The following is a 17,371-nucleotide window of genomic DNA, read 5'->3' as shown; positions in this document are numbered from 1 at the left end:
AAGATACTCAAAAAACCAAAAGACAAAATCGGGTAACAAGCTTCCAGAGGAATCATGTACAAGATCAAATGAGAAGATTGTGATTGTGTTTACGTTGGCCAGACATTACGCGCACTAAAAACACGCGTGAACGAACACACAAAGGCCATAGCAACATTGGATGAAAATTCTTTGTTGGCCAAACATCATATGTTCCACAGTCACGAAATAGATTTGGAGAATGTGGAAATGGTTGGCAGGTAACCGACGTTGGCGACAAAGACTAATTCTTGAAGCGGGGCACTCCGTGCGAGATGAGAACTCTATAAACGAACACATAGCACTGCCTAGCGTATACAAAAACATTAACAACTTCTAGCGGCATTAATAATACTCTTGGGACTAGTGACTTGTTACCTTAAGGAATTTTTTCAAGATATTTATTATTACTATACAGGACGCCATTAAACATATGCATTTTTTATCCTTTGCTGAAGAAGGCAACAGTTGTAGCCGAAACGTCCAAGACGATAAGAATTTTTAGCCAGTGTAAACTTTCTATTTCCTCTTTTACCACATTTTCGACATGTCTGGCTACACACGGAGTCTTTTTAAATGATAGCTTCCCTAGATGAAAAGAGCAGACACCACCTCAGAGTCCTCATGAACACTGCTTTTTTGTGGGAAAGGAAGAACTAGCTTTTAGAACATTTGGCAGCCTCTGTGACCTCCAAGAAAAGAATGGTGTAAAGATGGAGAGTATGTACCGTATTGAGAAGATGTGTGGCCAGTATATTACCAGCATTGCTGATGAAAACCAAGGGAGAAGTGAAAGAGACAAGGTTTTTTTCTTTACTGTCAGATGGCTCAACAGATGCAGGAATTATTGAACAAGAGACAGTGTTTGTACGTTATGTGGACAAACAAGGACAGCCATGGACAAAATTTGTTGACATTGTTTGCCTTGAATCTGCAACTGCAAGTGGAGTTTGTAATGCAATTAGAACCGGCTTGGAGACAATTGATATTGACGAAGAAACACTGAAAAAGAAGTTAGTCGGGTACAATTTCGATGGAGCAAGCGTCACAATGGGCAAGAAGTCTGGTGTTGCTGTGCAAATACAAAAAAAAAAGGTTCCACATCAAATTGTAATTTTACTATAAGGCAAATTATCAAGTGTTATTACTATTCACCCAAGAAGAGAAGAAAAGTCAATGCAGTATCAGAAATCTTTGACGAATCTTGCTGTGACAGTAGTGGGAAAGGTGAAGATGCAGCCAAAGCCAAGGGGATATTAAAGGAAATCACAACAGTAAAATTTGCAAAATTCCTATCCTTCATGTTAGATATCACTGCAATTTTAAAGGAACTGACTGAAAATTTCCAAAGAGCTGATATTAAACTTGACACAGCCATAGCAAACTTGGAGCTGTTAAAGAATGGTAGGCCCCCAACAGAGTTGTGGAAGTTCCAAACTAAGTTTAAGAGCAGCTACAAAGAAGAGAGAAAAGTTTCTAATGACTGACTGGAGAAAATAAAAGCCAAGACGTTTCACTGAAAGACTATGAACGTTTTCCAAGATTTTTGACTGATACCATTATGTATCTTGAAAAAAGGTTTGCCAGCGTCAGCAGCCCACCTCTCACTGATTTGACTGTTTTTGATTAGAGAAATTTCCCTGTTCAAAGAGGAGAAAGAGCTTGTTATGGTAACGAGGAAGTTCAAAACCTAGTTGATTATTTTGCCCCACTTCTTTCCCAAGACGAAAACGATGGAGCTGTTAAAGAGTGGCAGGAAATGAAGAGCTTCTTGGCTACACAGAGAGCATTCAATCCCACTGATGTGTATGCATCCCTGCTTGCACGTAACCACAATGACCTAAATAACATTCTTGTGTTGGAGAAGCTCACTGCCACATGTGAATCGGCTGAAACATTGAGCAACCTCTTGCGAGTTAAAGACACAGGCACAGCAGCGAAAGAGTTTCACCCAGATTCTGCAATTGATCAGTGGCTCTTAAAGGCTAAAACAAAGTGTCACATTCTGTCAAAACCCAATGTTACTTCTTCTTCTGTTATTCACAGTGTTATTCACTGATGGAAGAAAAGTGGAAAAAGAACGGGAGGGGGGTGACAACATGCTGCTCCACCCATTGCCACACCATTTGTTGATGAGGAAGAAAATAAGTGATGTCATTGTGGAATCAGTCATGATGTAAACTAAACGGTCAGACTCGCCAGTGAAAAACATATGAACATTGTGCATGACATTCACTTAAGGTTTAGAAAAAATATATATTTACAAGGCTTAAAATGTCATTACAAAGAAAAAAAAACTCCTGAATGTTTTCGAGTCAATTAAGTCATCATATCTGCAAGGTAAGACGAGTTACCTGTCATGAAGTTAAAAATGTTTGGTATTTTATCTTTTAAATAACATTTTTACCCTTGTAAATAGTTCACAATTAACGTTGCTATAAATTAAAATGCACCAAAAGCCACATCTTGTATTGATGATATTAAAAAAGGTTGAATGGGCGTTGTCTGGCTAAGAATATTAATAATTACAAGCTTTCGACCACTAGAACTGTGGTCTTCAACTGGCAAAAAGATGAATGAAGTAAAAATACGAAGAATACATAGCGATGTAAAAATGATAACAATAGAGTAAAATTAGGTGATTAAGACTTTTTGTTAAAAAGTATGCAGTATTGTCCTGGAAGTGAAGCTAATGGGGGTCGTGAATTAGGAATCGGAAATTCTTGATGGAGCGTTTTTTAATGGCCTGTTGACAACGTTAATATCACGTTTTTTTAACAAACATGTTAGGGGTTTGGTGACATCTTTGATGTACGGAAGGGATGCAAAGGAGTTGCATGGCTTGAGCGGTTCCACTAATTTGAAAAACATACCAACTAATTCTTGGGGGGTAGAAATCATGGAAGATCGGGTTCTTCTTGTCTTGATATTGTGAATAATTTAGAAGGATAGCCGTTGGACTGTAAGACAATAGACTTTGTCAAGTTCTCGATTTCTTCCTTCTGTGGTGTTAAGGAGAATCAAATCTCTGTGTAAAAGAGTTCCCGTGGTGCTTCCCTTGTGTTTAATGTCATGGTGGAAGTTAAAATCTAGGTATCTGTCAGTGTGTTTGGTTTCCTGTAAACATCGACATAGATGGTGCCATTATGGGGAGATACTAAAGTGTCAAGAAATGGAATTTGGCCATTGTTCTTGTGTTCAATAGTAAGGATCCAAACTGTTGAGTATGTTGTGGAAGGCTGGCACGTCATCTTTCTTAATGATGCAAACGCTATCGTCAACATAGCGTTTCTGCACTTTTGGGGCAACAGCTGAGGCAGAAAGTGTTGATTCTTCAATCTCTTCCATGCATAGATTAGAAACAACAAGGCTAACGGGGCTACCCATGGCGCAGCCATGAATTTGTTTGTAAATTTTGACATTAAACGTGAAATAATTGTTGGACAGAACAAAGTTTAAAAGAGAACTAATATCTTCAATGTCTTATTTTGTCCTTGAGTGGAGAGAGCTGTCATCTTCCGGTTTTTTTATATGGTAGCATGCTTTGTTACGAGGGAAACCATGTCGAAAGAGACTACAACTTCGTCATCATGAATACAAGTATTTGAAATCTCTTAAGCAAATTGTAGGGAATTCGAGACTGAATATCCATTGCGATTTTGGAGAGGGGATAAGATGTCTGTGACAAATTTTGAGGTGTTGTAGAGTGTAGAGTTAATACAAGTGACGATGGGTCTTACGGAGTTCCCCTCTTTGTGGTGTTTAATAGATCCACGAATGGCTGGCGGAATGGCATCAACCGAGTGAAGCCTCCAATATGTTAGAACATTTACCTTTTGTTGTTTTTTTAGAGATGATAGCTTCGCATTTAGCTCATGTTCAATACCATGGAACGGAGAGATCGTAATTGACTCATAGGTATTTCGGTCACTGACTAGGGATTCCATCTTATGGTCGTGGTCTGATTTATCCATAACCATGAAGGAATTGCCTTTATCAGCTTTCATAATAACGCTAGATTGATCCTTCTTCAGGTTGTTAAGGGCTTTTGTTTCTTAGTTTGAAAGATTTTTTTGAAGTGGTGGTCGGGCTCTATGGATGATGGTGGCGGAGGTGGTTCGAATGGCATCTTTAGTGTCACCACGAAGGTGGCGAATAGCAGCTTCAATTTCTGCTATGATGTTCTTTTGAGGAATCATCGATGGAGACCATTGAAGACTACAGTTCTTATGGCGCACCGTTTCGGACAAAAATACTTGTTGTAGAATATCTAATACATACAACTTATCTTGGGAAACATACAACTTATGGAGAAAAATACAACTTGTTGGGCAAATAAACACCTCTGTGTAAAAAGTACGACTTACATGAAAAATGTACCGAAATTCGGAAATATACAACTTGTGTTGTAAAAATAATACTTTGCCCGCGGTGTTTTGGTCAGCTGACTGTCGCAAAAGCCAGAAGGCCTGTCGACATATAATTCCCATCAGTTGTTCAATATGGCAGAGCGCATGTTGAACAGACTGGTAGAGGCTGTAATCTCGCTTAATGAATCCAGCAGTGAGGCTAGTGATGCTCCAAAGATGAATCAAGCTATAAACGAAAACAAAACAGAAGCTAGGGAAGCCGCTTTAAGGCAATTATTTCCAACCATCCGAGGGCAATCTTCAAGCCACTCTGCGGCGTCTGCATCAGTATCTGTGAGTCGGGCCACGAATGGTGTATTCAATCCAAGTGCAAACTGGTCCAGGAAAGGGAAAAAGTGTGGAAACAAGAAGGGGACATCGGCCATTTGTGGATCCAGTAGTGTATCTAAAGCTGTTTTAAAGGATGTAGTTCTACTGCCATCTCCGAGGTTGATGAAGTCCCACGTGGACAGTTCATAGAGACGCTCTACAGCAAGAACTTTGCTGCTAGTGCGGTGGTATTTTCTGATGAAATGCAAGAAGAAGAAATTAAGATGCTGCTCAGAGCCGTTGGCAATAAAATAGTCGAACTGAACTCTGGTCCTTTCACTGGAAAGGTGGCGAAACACGTGTCCAAGCAAGGTCCGTTGTATATCAGAGCCACTACGGAAGTGCATGATGAGAGCTTGAAACGTTGGTATGGCAGTTGTCAAGGTGATGGTACATGGTTTTCCCATGACCTGGAGCTGCTCCATGGAAATAAATATGAGTTAGCTGGAAAGTTGGTGGCATTGAGTGTTCTCCAGGGTGGTCCTGGTTCCAAATATCTTTCTCTAGAAGCATTTTCCGTCATGAAAGATCTTCCATTTAACACAAGTCAGGCAATCGAGGCCGTCTGTGATGAAGAAATCAAGGAGGTCCTTAAAGGGTTACAGGGATGTGTCAGTGAAGGAGAATGCAATGCCATAAAAGAGTCAGGTGGTGATTTCATTGCAAACCATGGCTACTCCAGGGTGTTCACAGCTGATTTTAGCAAGAAAAGTGAGATCCAGCATTGCCTCCTTAAACAGGTACTAGTGTGTGTCAATTTAGTAAGGAGCAGCGTTGCACCAGACCCTCTTTATTAAGCCCCCCACCCTGCCATTATCCAATTGTACAGGTCATTGCCATTAGATGTATATTTATTATACATTTATTAAACTAGGTTGGGTTCATAAGATAAACTTTACCTTAGGCTTACATTTTGTTCCACAACGTACTTTTAAATTTATTGTGTTACAACTGTTACAAAATTAGTGGTACAAGGGCCTTTGCATGACTTGAACACATGCTTGGATACCACCTAGAAACAGTGTGGTAGATGGCAAGCCATTCAGCAGTTGTTCCACTGAACAAAGTTTTGACTGTGATAACACGTTGCTGTTATACACAATTATTTTTCAAATAGCTAAACATTTATTTGTTTTTTTCTGTCCATGCAGAAATCCAACAATTCCATAAAGGCCTTAACTCTATTAGTGGTTTTCGAGATCTGGTGATGAACAACCCTGGCATTTTCAAGATTGTTTTGGGTGCGGAGAATCAAAAGCTCAGTGCCCAAAGCTTCAAGAAATTGTACTCTATGATGTACTCAGACAAGGGTTCCAATGATAGAGACAAGGAAGACAAGACAATATATTGCTTGGACCTGTACCTGCAAGACCTAGAAGAAGAGGAAGTTAACGGTGTGACCCTGGAAGACTTCTTGATTTTCACCACAGGGGCAGACACTGTACCGCCACTGGGCTTTAATGGTCCCATACTTATTGAGTTTTATGAAACAGAAGAGAATGTGAAGAGGTATCCATGGTCTTCAACTTGCTCCTTAACTCTGTTTTTGCCAAGGGGAATTGAAGACCCCAAAGAGTTCAATAGTCTTCTAACACATGCCTTAGAAAATGGAGTTGGCTTTGGCAAATGCTAAAGAACATTAATTTTATTATTACTTGCATCAGTATTTTACTTATGTTGTTGTTTTAAAGTTTTCATTTTTTATCATATCACAAACAGTGGAACATTGCAATTACAGTCAAATTTGAGAGTATCATTTTGTACTCAGTATATACAGTATTCTCTACTCTCTCAAATCCCAAAAACTTTGCATAATCAATGTTTGCAATTTCTCCTCGGACACGAAGATGTCCTAAGAGAAATCGTAAACAACGCATATCCAAGTTTTTGCGGGGTAAAAGAAGAATATTATGGGATTTGAGAAAGTAGGGAATGTAGTTTCTCAGTGATTTGTGAAATGCAGCATGTATTGTAATCAAAGATTCCTATCAACTGACACCTTCACAGTTCCTTGTTATTGATTAGCTAGCCATTGATGCTAATTATTTATGTATTTACATGTTTAATATTCTCATTAAAGATATCTTGCTAATCTTATACAAGGAGATGCCATGCTCGCCATCATCAGACAGTGGGTGCACATCATTTAGTAGAGTAGAAAATTCCCTTTATGTTAGTTGGATTGTAGACATGGGTACTTCAATGTGATTCTCTGTCTGAAGTTTAGGCAGGGGTGCATTATCATCAATTCCATAATGGTGATCAACACTTCTTGGATCCAACAATTCCCTGACAGTAATGTAATCAGATTGTGCATACTGATAAAATCCTTCTGTCCACTTCTGAAGAGGAGAGTGTCCTCTTTCCCTTGACAGTGGGTGGTTATTGCACTGCATAACAAATTGATCAATAGTGTTGTTTAATCTAGGAATATAGATATAGTGCAATGCATATAAATCTATTTCATCATTAGGATCCAAAAGCTCTCTTTCTTCTAAAAAGTAAAAGATGTTCTTATAGTAAGAGACTACATAATTGTGAACATCATGCCACAATCTCTTGATACGCTGATTGTGAACTGATTGTCCAGTTAACACTGGTTTGGAATCCACACCATATCGAGTTAGCATAAGACTGGCTACATCCACATTTTCAGTCCCATAATCAGTGCATATATGGTAAATATTGGTAGCTCCCACAAACAGGTCCAGAACTGTTGATGCTTCATTATTTGTGAATGATTTGAGGAACAAAACAGTGCGGGAAAATCCATCTATGGCACCATGGATGACGATGCGCCACCTTATTAATTTGTGGTGACCATCAAGATGCCTAAAAAACAACCACATGATTACAATTGTGACTTTAAGATCAAGGAAAAAATTGCAATTCAGAACAATGCTATCTTTAATGTATTATCAAAATTGCATAATTTAGACCATTTCAGTCAACTTTTAAAGTTTCTTTTAAAGCCTGAGGAATTAAGATAATTGACTTTGCTTTACAAAACCTGATTAATTTAAAAAATGAAGAGTGAAAGTGGCCTAATTTTATGCCTTAAGCATTGGCTTTCATTACATTGCAGCAGGCAATAAACACATGCAACCGTTTTTAACATGTTTCAGTTGTAACTGACATTCATTTTCTTGCATAACATTGCCAGGATTAACTTTAATGAGCTCAAACACCAAAATCAATCTTGTGGGCATAATATAAGCTTAAGTAGTATTTTATGCCTGTAGTTAATTTCTTTCCACGAAGAATTTGGAGTTGGCACAGAGTAAACTCGTCTCTTAGTTACAGTTCTTTGCCTGAGTTCTCTGCCGACTGGGTCCACCCGCATTATTGACTGTCTAAGTCTCCACCTTTGGACACGGATTTCTCTTCCTCTAAACCAGCCCATGATCATCTTTTCACCAGAATTTGGTGATATTTGTAGGACATGTTCAACTAGATTATCGTCATCACTTATTTCAGAGAAAAGTTCCCGAGAAGGAGCCATACTGTTAACTGTCTCATCTGTGCCTTATAGTTTTTTCTGATACACCCAACATTTTAGCTATACCAGACCATGAAAACCCAAGTGATCTTAACCCATCCAGTTGTTCTTCTTGAATTACCAGGGTTTGTCGCCCTCTTCTCTTTGATGACATGATCAATTAAGCTAAGTCGTTCTTCTAAGCGTTGAGTAAGTGTTTGGAATTCGATAACTGCTAGAAGGATGTCATCCATAACATTTTGCTGAGATTCCAGTGGTCCCTTTGAAATTCGTGATATATATATCTTTTCGTACGTTTAACACATCCAGAAAAGCTGTACGCTCTGCACACGACAAGACAGACGACATATTTCTTGCGGCCATCTTGCCTAAGGTGCAACGCTTTTGCAACAGTCAGCTGACCAAAACACTGCGTGCGAAGTATTATTTTTACAACACAAGTTTTATATTTCCGAATTTCAGTACATTTTTCATTTAAGTCGTACTTTTTACACAGAGCTGTTTATTTGCCCAACAAGTTGTATATTTCCCAAGATAAGTTGTATGTATCTGGTATATGTATTAGATATTCTACAACAAGTATTTTTGTCCGAAACGGCGCGCCATAAGTTCTAGTGGTCGAAAGCTTGCAATTTTTAATGTTTTTAGCCAGAGAATGCCCAGTATTCACCATTAAATTGAATTGTTTCAAATGTGTCTTCTTTGGTCAACTAAAGGAGAGCAAATGATTGCAAAGGGCGCCGGCATAAAATAGATATTACCGTGAGTGCCAAAAACTATGTAAGAAAGATATTAAGATCAAAATATTTTTTTACACCAAGAATATGTCAAACTATCTCCACTGTAGACCTACCTCAGGAACCTTGTTTACCTTCTCCAAATCAGGAATCTGTCCTTCTAATGACTCGCCATCCTACATCCACTTCCCTGAGTGCCATTATCTCCCCAGCTGGTTGTATCACCTGATCTTCCTGCAACATCTCAGTCACCTGAGCCACCTCAGCCACATGTATATGAACCTGCACATCATCCACCTGATTAACTTCAGCCTCCTGCAGCTGAACATCAGCAGCCTTGTTTAACCCTCCTATCACAGTAGGCTCCCACACACCAGCTTGCAGTTCATCACCTACACATTCGTGTATTTCCTGTTCCATTTCAACGTCCTCATGTTTCTTCACCATGACATCTTCAGGATCTTGCTCCATAACCAAATCTTGGTCATCAGCTAGTGCTATGATCTCACTTATTACCTATCAGGCAAAAGTTTGTGACTCAATCAATAACGATCTGAAGTAGTAAAAAACCGGACTGGCAGTAATTTCCTTTCCTTCCAAATTTGGGAGTTATCCTTTAAAACTGGAACGTTACACGCTGAAAAGACACTCATTGCATTAAGCCATCAGATCACAACTTGATATTCTGATCAGTTTCATGAAATGATGTTCCTCTAATTAGCTCCTTGACAACGTAAGTGCACAGGTCGTGTTTGTGGAGAGCCTGGCAGCAAGACAACTGAACCACTTTTGATTTCGGCCCCTTACAATTCGAAACTGCTTCACAAACTGCATCCGCGAACGATTGTCTGTCCGGAAAAATGCTGAGATCAGCTTGGCTGTAAGTCAGTAGGTACACGCTCCACACTTTCGATGGCTCTAATTGTTTAAAAAAGGCTTTCTGATTGACTTTCACTGCTGGATAAATATTGCGAAAGCAACTCCATTTTACCGATATGTTCTGACAAACGTATCTCGCAAGTTCGAGGAGAAATCTTCAATCGTTGCGCTCATTAAAATTTCCAGCGCAATCATTACCGAAGCCGTCGTTTCGTGAAAGCTGAATATTTTACAATTTCACACCGATCAGAACATGCTTTTAAACACATACTATTTATTCCTAATTAAACACAAAAAGTACATGAACAGCTAATAAGAAATTCCACTTGCAATCTCTTTTTCCAGTGTCGTTCAGCTCAGTTAGCAATGAAGCCGCTGTGCTCTCGAATCACGCATAACTTTTAATTGACGCTACTACTGTAGTAACGCCAAGATAACAGACAATCTTGGATAGAATAAAATGGAACAGAAATGCCCCCTCTCCCCCAAATCAAGGATGAAGCTATGTGAAGGCCAAAACGCGCCATTTTCTCATCATTGATTTTGGGGGGAGGGGTGGTCTCAATGTTCCATTTAATCTGTCCAAGATTGTAGGTTTCCACTAGAACTATATATATACTCAAGAACTATATATTTCAGAACTATTCAAGATTTAAATGTCTAGAAAGGGGGATGTGGGATTAGCTTTCAATTCCCAGTTAGCTTTGTAGCCTCGCTCGTATTTTATACAACACGTGTATCTGATATTACACAAGCAGATGACCTCTGGCGATCGCATTGTACATACCGTATAATTACACTGGAAGCTCCTGTTCTTGATTCCTTGTTATGCACCTTCAATAACAACACACATTTGTAGGGACAGTTCTTGGGCAAAGGTAACAACTATTGCAAGACTGAACATGGAAGTTCTTCCGACTTGAGGTGACCCGTGATTTCCAAGTGTGCCCACCTCAGACTTTGCGTTCAGCTTTATCATAGCAGACTTGAAATACTCTTGCACCGTTGATATCACATGGTAGCTCATCCACCACTTCAACATCAACACCGTACCATAAAGATGGATCGAACTTTAGTCTCTTTCTAAAGTGGTCAAACAGTAACAAGTCAGTGAACAGAGATGTATCCAGGTTTTCAAATTTGGGCGTCCTCTGGATATTCAAGAATTAATATTCGGTCTATTGCCTCTTAATTGATGCTGCAGTACCCTTTCAGATTTCTACATTGAACAAAAATAACGTCTTACCCCTCCCCTCGAATATGTACTTAAAAGAAAATGATCAATTTCTTTGAAACTGTTATGGCGGTTGATTCATCGAGCAAATTGTATGGGCTGTCAAAGCTCCATTGACCACATCTGAAAACGTCTCGAGGAATCCGTACGCTGTTGGAACTGTTGGCTCCAGTTGATAAATGATCTAGAGCTCCACAGCCAAAAAAAAACGAACTGAATCTCAATTTTCCATAAAAGAGCATCATTTTTTTAGCAACACTTGAGGTGTAATTTAGGAAAAGAAAGAGTAAACAAATATAAGCGATCGATGTACAGTTCATCGTCGGCCCGTGATTTTGCCATGGCCAATGTTAATAATCAAGCAATTGAATACATTCAACTCCGAAAAAGTTGCACAATTTGCAAAACAGACTATTTACATGCAACACAATAATGGAGAGGTCACCTGCACACCCGAAACTAATATCAACAGGGTCACACAAAACAAAAATCTGACATACTTCACTGTTGGATTCTCTGCCATTCATTTCAAATAATCATCAATGGATGCATGATGTGTTGGCAACATATCTAATTTTAATTTTGCTCTAAGGTAAAATCCAGAGTCTGCGAACTTCTTGAGCAACAGACCACAAGTTTCTATGGTTTATAGGCTGATAAATCACACAGGTTGTTGGTAGAACGCAAGAAGAGTTCGTAAATCATGAGCCGCAGGCAAGTGATTTATGAATTCTTCAAGTGTTTTTCCAACATCCCAAGTGGTTTATCTTGCCTATAAACCATAGAAACTTGTGGTCTATTCCTTTTATATAACAATTCAGAAGACGCACAATTTTTCCATGAGTTTACTGGCACAATAAAACATACCTTATTGACCAGTCAGAGTGCACGCATTGATTTGGTTATTATACATCTATAGAGAAGATCTAAGAAAAGTGAAGACGTCTGAGGCTATTGGAAGTGATATATATGTCCCTAAATGGAAGGATTTTGAAGAATGTTCTCTCCTAGAAGATGTCATTGTGTCAAATCATACAACCATTTCCAATGTCACGTCATGTGAATCTCCTAGTGCAACCAAGTAGCAGTTTTTCTGATGATCTTGATGAAGCAGAACGTGAGACGAGCCCACAAGCCGCAACAATCAGTCAGCAACCAAGGAAAAAGAAAAAAAAATGCACAATGCATGGACACTGCAGCATCAGCGTTAAGTGAGCTAGCCAAAGGAGCAGCCAGCCTCCAAGGAAGATGATGAATGGGATATGTTTGGAAGAGATGATGCCAATTCTACATGTGCAATAAAAAATGAGGCTTACAATGTCGTTCAAAATTTGCTGTTCAATCAGCTACATTTCAAACAACAAAACATGCAATGCAACAGCAGGCCTCCCAGCCTATGTACCTTCTTTAATACATATGAAGGACATGGCACTAATTACCATAACTTTTAGTCTGCTGCTTGTTTCATAATTAAAAGGTTCCTTGTGAAACTAACTGCACTGTGCTACATTTGATATTCCAGAAAGTTGTATTCTTATATAACTGTTTGTTTATCTTGCCTTTGGGTTTTAACACAGTTAAACAGTAGTGTAACAATATTTTATTGGGTGTTACAGAAGTATGACAAACAAAAATCATGCCACTCTTTTACAGGCCATTGTTAAGTTCAAAACAAAATACAAATTGCAGGGGAAAAAGTCACTCAGTCCTAGCCCAAGTATTATTTTAGAAGTTCTTGTCCTTCTCTGGCTTGTTGGGTTGATGACCTCCCACTTGGAGCTGGTATCATGTCTGTATAAGCAGTAGAATTATCTATCAGGTCTCGCCACCCACCTGGTGTGACTTTGGCCACTTCATTCTCACTGTCCAGGAATCCTGGGGGACATTAGATTCTGCATTTTTTTGTCATGAGGAAATCGTGTAAAACAACGCATGCTCGGACAACTTGCATGGCATTTGAAACATATAATACCATGGTACGTAGCAATACTCTGAACCTAGCACAAAGTATGCCAAATGCATTTTCTACTATTTTTCTTGCCCTAGAAAGACTATAATTGAAAACTTTTTCATCGCCTATGGCAGTTCTATGTGGATATGGCTTCATGAGATTTTGATCGAGTGCAAATGTTTCATCGCCTAATATAATATAGGGAATATCAGAAACTCCACTCTGCCCTACCTTGTCTGGTGGAGGGAAATATACAGATTTACATATTGCCCCCAGACTACCATGTTTAAAAATTCCACCATCTGGCTGACTGCCTGCTGAACCCAAATCGAAAACAATAAACTGTGCATTTGCATTTGCAATTGCTAACAGGACAAAACTAAATTGTTTTTTGTACTTGTAATACTAAGAGCCAGCGTTAGGTGGGGCTTTACCATTGATGTGTTTTCCATCAATAGCTCCCACTGCATGGGGGAACTGCCATTTGACTCGAATTCATCAGCCTACTGTAACCATTGTGATCTTGAGGATGACACACTCATGTACTTCTCTTTCACTACATCATACAAAGGTTGACACATCTCTGGAACAAACTCAGCAATTGCAGACACAGACATATATCTCAGTTGCGTATATGTTTGCCCAGAGGCCAGAAAATGTAGTGTGACACGTTTATCGTGTGCAGATATGGATTCACGCATAGTGGTGTTTTGCTTTGTAACATAGGGCTTAACCCTTTCCAGAACTTCATCAAAAAAAGTGGCATCCATACTGCAACGTAAATCGAAATATGTTCGTGAACAGCAACAAAACAACCCAGACATCATCGCATACGTCTATTATCAAGTATGTTCAGAATATCGTATTGTACTGACCGGAAAGAGTTGTGAAAACTTCCTCATCTTCTTTTCTTAGCGTTGCGTTGCTTAAGGGTGAACCCACCCCCTTCAATTCATATGTCTCTTCAAGTGCTCATATTGCATGAGTAAAGTACCACCCAGACCACAAGCCAAAGAAAATTTGTCGTTCATACACATGAGCATATGAACACTGTCATTGACACTTGTCAATGAAAACTTGTTCATGTGCAATGGGCTTTACTTGTCTGAGCTCTTTTGTACAAAGAAAGCAATTCGTTTTAAAAAAGATTGATGGAGGCTAGTATTTTTGGAGAAAAGATAGGGTATCTGAAAAATTATTCTAGACGAGTTTTTGTCTGCGTGTTGAGTTTTTATCTGAGCACATTTTTGACACCTTCTACTCCTTTCCTGTTATTATCAATTTCCTGTTTTGTGACAGTATTGTTAGTTGTGAATGTTAATAAATAAGTTTATTGTTTCATAGACTCTGTTTCTTCGCTGAAGAGATGCTCAAAGAATAAAGATTAGCTTTTACGTTGTTTGGCACTAGCAACTTGCACTTCTGGAATGGACCTAAAAAGGGAGGGAAGCACTACCACATGGCGCTAAAGTTAGACCGCTTCAGGAGATGGCTGCCGATTCGAGACTATTTAAAGAGCAAGTGGAATGTATACATGCACTTTTCCAACCGTCACGCAAATTACTACACTGCTTGGTTGTACACAACAAAAGAAGATGACAGTTTCATTCAATCTCGATATCATCCTGATTTGGCAAATCGTGGTCCACCAAGAACAATGTCGGCGAGTCAAGCTCGTGTTAAAAGACGGTTACCTGCACTCGACGATTCGTCAGCAGAATCCACAGGCAACGAAGACTGCGAAGAGGACGTTGAAGAAGACACGGAAGAGAATCCCAGGCGAGCAAACAAAACTAGCAAACGTAGGCGATCACAGCGCCTAAGTTGTTTCAGGGTTTCGAACATAATCGTTGAAAAAAACATCTAGAATAGAACAGAGCTACTTGCATTGGCGCATGAACAAAAATCTGAGGGCAAAACTGACTTAACGGAATTCGTGATGAACAGGGGGAACAGGGTGGTTGAGGAAGTTATCTCCACGGCTTGGGACATGGGGAGGTCAAGTGAAGGGCTCCGAAGAAGCAAAATGTCAAGGCTAGAGATCTTACAGAAATTCGTGGAAGATCCTTGCACCGAGGGATGCAATGGAAGGTGGCTGCAGTGTGCTGAGCAGATCCTGCTGTGGAACAATGTGTCGAGAGAAGCATTTAGTGAAGCTGTAAGAAATCTTCTTGAAAAAGGAAGGGGGAAATTTCGAAACATTCTTCTAAAGGGTCCTGCAAACACTGGCAAAACGTTTCTTCTTAACCCATTAAACATTATTTATAGGTCTTTTTGTAATCCCGCAACATCTAATTTCGCGCGGGTGGGAGCTGAAAAAGCGGAGGTCATTTTTTTACACGACTTTAGATGGAACCCCCAAATCATTCAGTGGCATGATTTACTTCTTATGCTCGAGGGTCAGCCAGTACATCTTCCTGCCCCAAAGTCATATTTTTCATGCGATCTAGAGTTTAAAAGGGACACCCCAATATTTTGTACTACCAAGCACGATATTGTTTATGTGAGGGGAGGGGTTATCGATGAAAGAGAGACTGAAATGATGGGGGTATGCTGGTACTCTTTCCAGTTCCAAAGACAAATTAGAGAAAGTGAGCAACTGACAGTTCCTTCATGTGCAAAATGCTTTGCCGAATTTCTTTTGGATCGATAGCCAGCAGGATCACTGCGAAGAACTCAATACATTAAAATTATTTGAATTATTGTATTTGTCCTTTGTCAATCAATTAAAGAATTGTTATTCTGGAATTGGAATATTACTACAATGTAGGAGATATTGATTCTTTATGATGGGCAACACACTCCTAAAAATTACTTGGACAGCGTTGCTTCACAAGTTAATTCATTGCTCATTCATTCGTTTTTTTCAGTGATAAAAATTAATTTCAGAAAGACTGCTGGATGAATAAAAAATTTGGCACCTCGAATACTTAAAAGTTGACTGTAATGATTCTCGTAAACCTGCGTTTCAAATAGGAAGCCTATCAAAAAAAAAAACAATAAAAAAGAAATAAACACATTGATATTGATGGAAGGAGGATTCAAACCCTCAACCATCGAATACCAATCCATTTACAAATAGCGTTATACGTCTCTGTGCTAGCCATACAGAGCTTAGTCAGTCTTGGGAATTTTAAGAATTCCTTTTGCGGCTCCCTTAAACTTGTTGGCGATTTTTACCAGGTCTATCTTCTGATTTTTCCATGATGAAAAGTAGAGCATGATTTACGTTCACAAAAATGTTGATTGGCACGATTTATGGGCTGGTACCAACGAATTTTGTCGATTTTTCACGATTTTCACGTCAAGTCAGTAAAGTGACTGATCAGGCAGACACTTTATTTCAATTGCTTGTTAATCGAGTTAAACCGTTGAAAAGCGTCTCAAAGCAGACGTAAATCGTATCAGACACCTCGTAAATCGTGCCTTAAACGTTTTGATGTCATGTAAAACCATTAATTGTGCAACAAAGCTAAAAGCGCTACTTTAATACTTGAGTCTTTTGCCATTGCTTCCTATAATTTCAGGGACACGACAACAAACCATAGCGTCCCAGGCTGCTCTGCTGTTTTGAGATGGATCACCGTCCTGAAGCCACATTCGACTCAATCCTTTGTCAGAATACGAAAACATGATGTTAAAATTCTTATCAATGAAAGAAGCAAAGAAATTGCCGTTCATTGTCTCGTATCTTTCACAAATTACTACTCCTTTTCCGAAACTTATTGCAACTATAAATTTGGCAACCTTTCCTCCCGTTCCGACTTTCTTCCCTTTAGGAGCACGGGCTTGGTCCATTGGGTTCGTCTTGTAGACGAACAAAACACCATCCAAGTAAAAGGCGATGGAGTGTGTCCATACATTTGGGGGATAGTTTTCTTGCATCGTTTGGGCAAATGCAACCCTCTTTTCTTTGTCCGCCTCACTCATCAACCCCTTTTTGTGTGCCTGCAGGAAGAAGTAACCATTTCTGTTAAGAAGACGTCTAACAGTTCGATCAGTGACATGACAAATTTCCGTCCGTTCCATCAAATGCCGGGATGAAAACGAACCCTCTTTATCTCTCAATTCAGTAATGCTTCCAACAATTAATTCCTCTTGTTCAGGGTTAACTTTTCTCTTCCGGCCACATAAACTTCTATTGTTTTCAGGCGCTGTGTCTCTTGTACTTATCAAGCGGTGCACACTTGTTTTGGAAATTTTGCACCGCTGAACAATCTCTTTCAAAGTAAGATCAGTAGTGGCCTTCAGAAATCTAACACTTGTTTTTGTTTCCTCAGGTATTCTTTTTCTCAATGGCATTTTTTCTTCAGT

The 17,371-nt window shown here is 39.3% G+C and overlaps 1 protein-coding gene and 1 pseudogene across 1 annotated transcript; both read left to right on the top strand.

Moving 5' to 3' along the window:
* Positions 1-4,960: 4,960 nt before the first annotated feature.
* On the top strand, positions 4,961-6,390 carry LOC137968471 (G2/M phase-specific E3 ubiquitin-protein ligase-like). Its single transcript, XM_068815037.1, has 2 exons — positions 4,961-5,468; positions 5,909-6,390. Exons 1-2 carry the CDS (start codon positions 4,961-4,963, stop codon positions 6,388-6,390), a joined length of 990 nt encoding a protein of 329 aa, XP_068671138.1.
* An 8,126-nt stretch (positions 6,391-14,516) lies between these two features.
* On the top strand, positions 14,517-15,710 carry LOC137968470 (uncharacterized; annotated as a pseudogene).
* The last annotated feature ends 1,661 nt before the right edge of the window (positions 15,711-17,371 follow it).

The sequence above is a fragment of the Montipora foliosa genome, chromosome 8 (genome assembly GCF_036669935.1).
Source record: "Montipora foliosa isolate CH-2021 chromosome 8, ASM3666993v2, whole genome shotgun sequence".
Taxonomy (NCBI): Eukaryota; Metazoa; Cnidaria; class Anthozoa; order Scleractinia; family Acroporidae; genus Montipora; species Montipora foliosa.
This window is presented reverse-complemented; position numbering and strand designations above follow the sequence as displayed.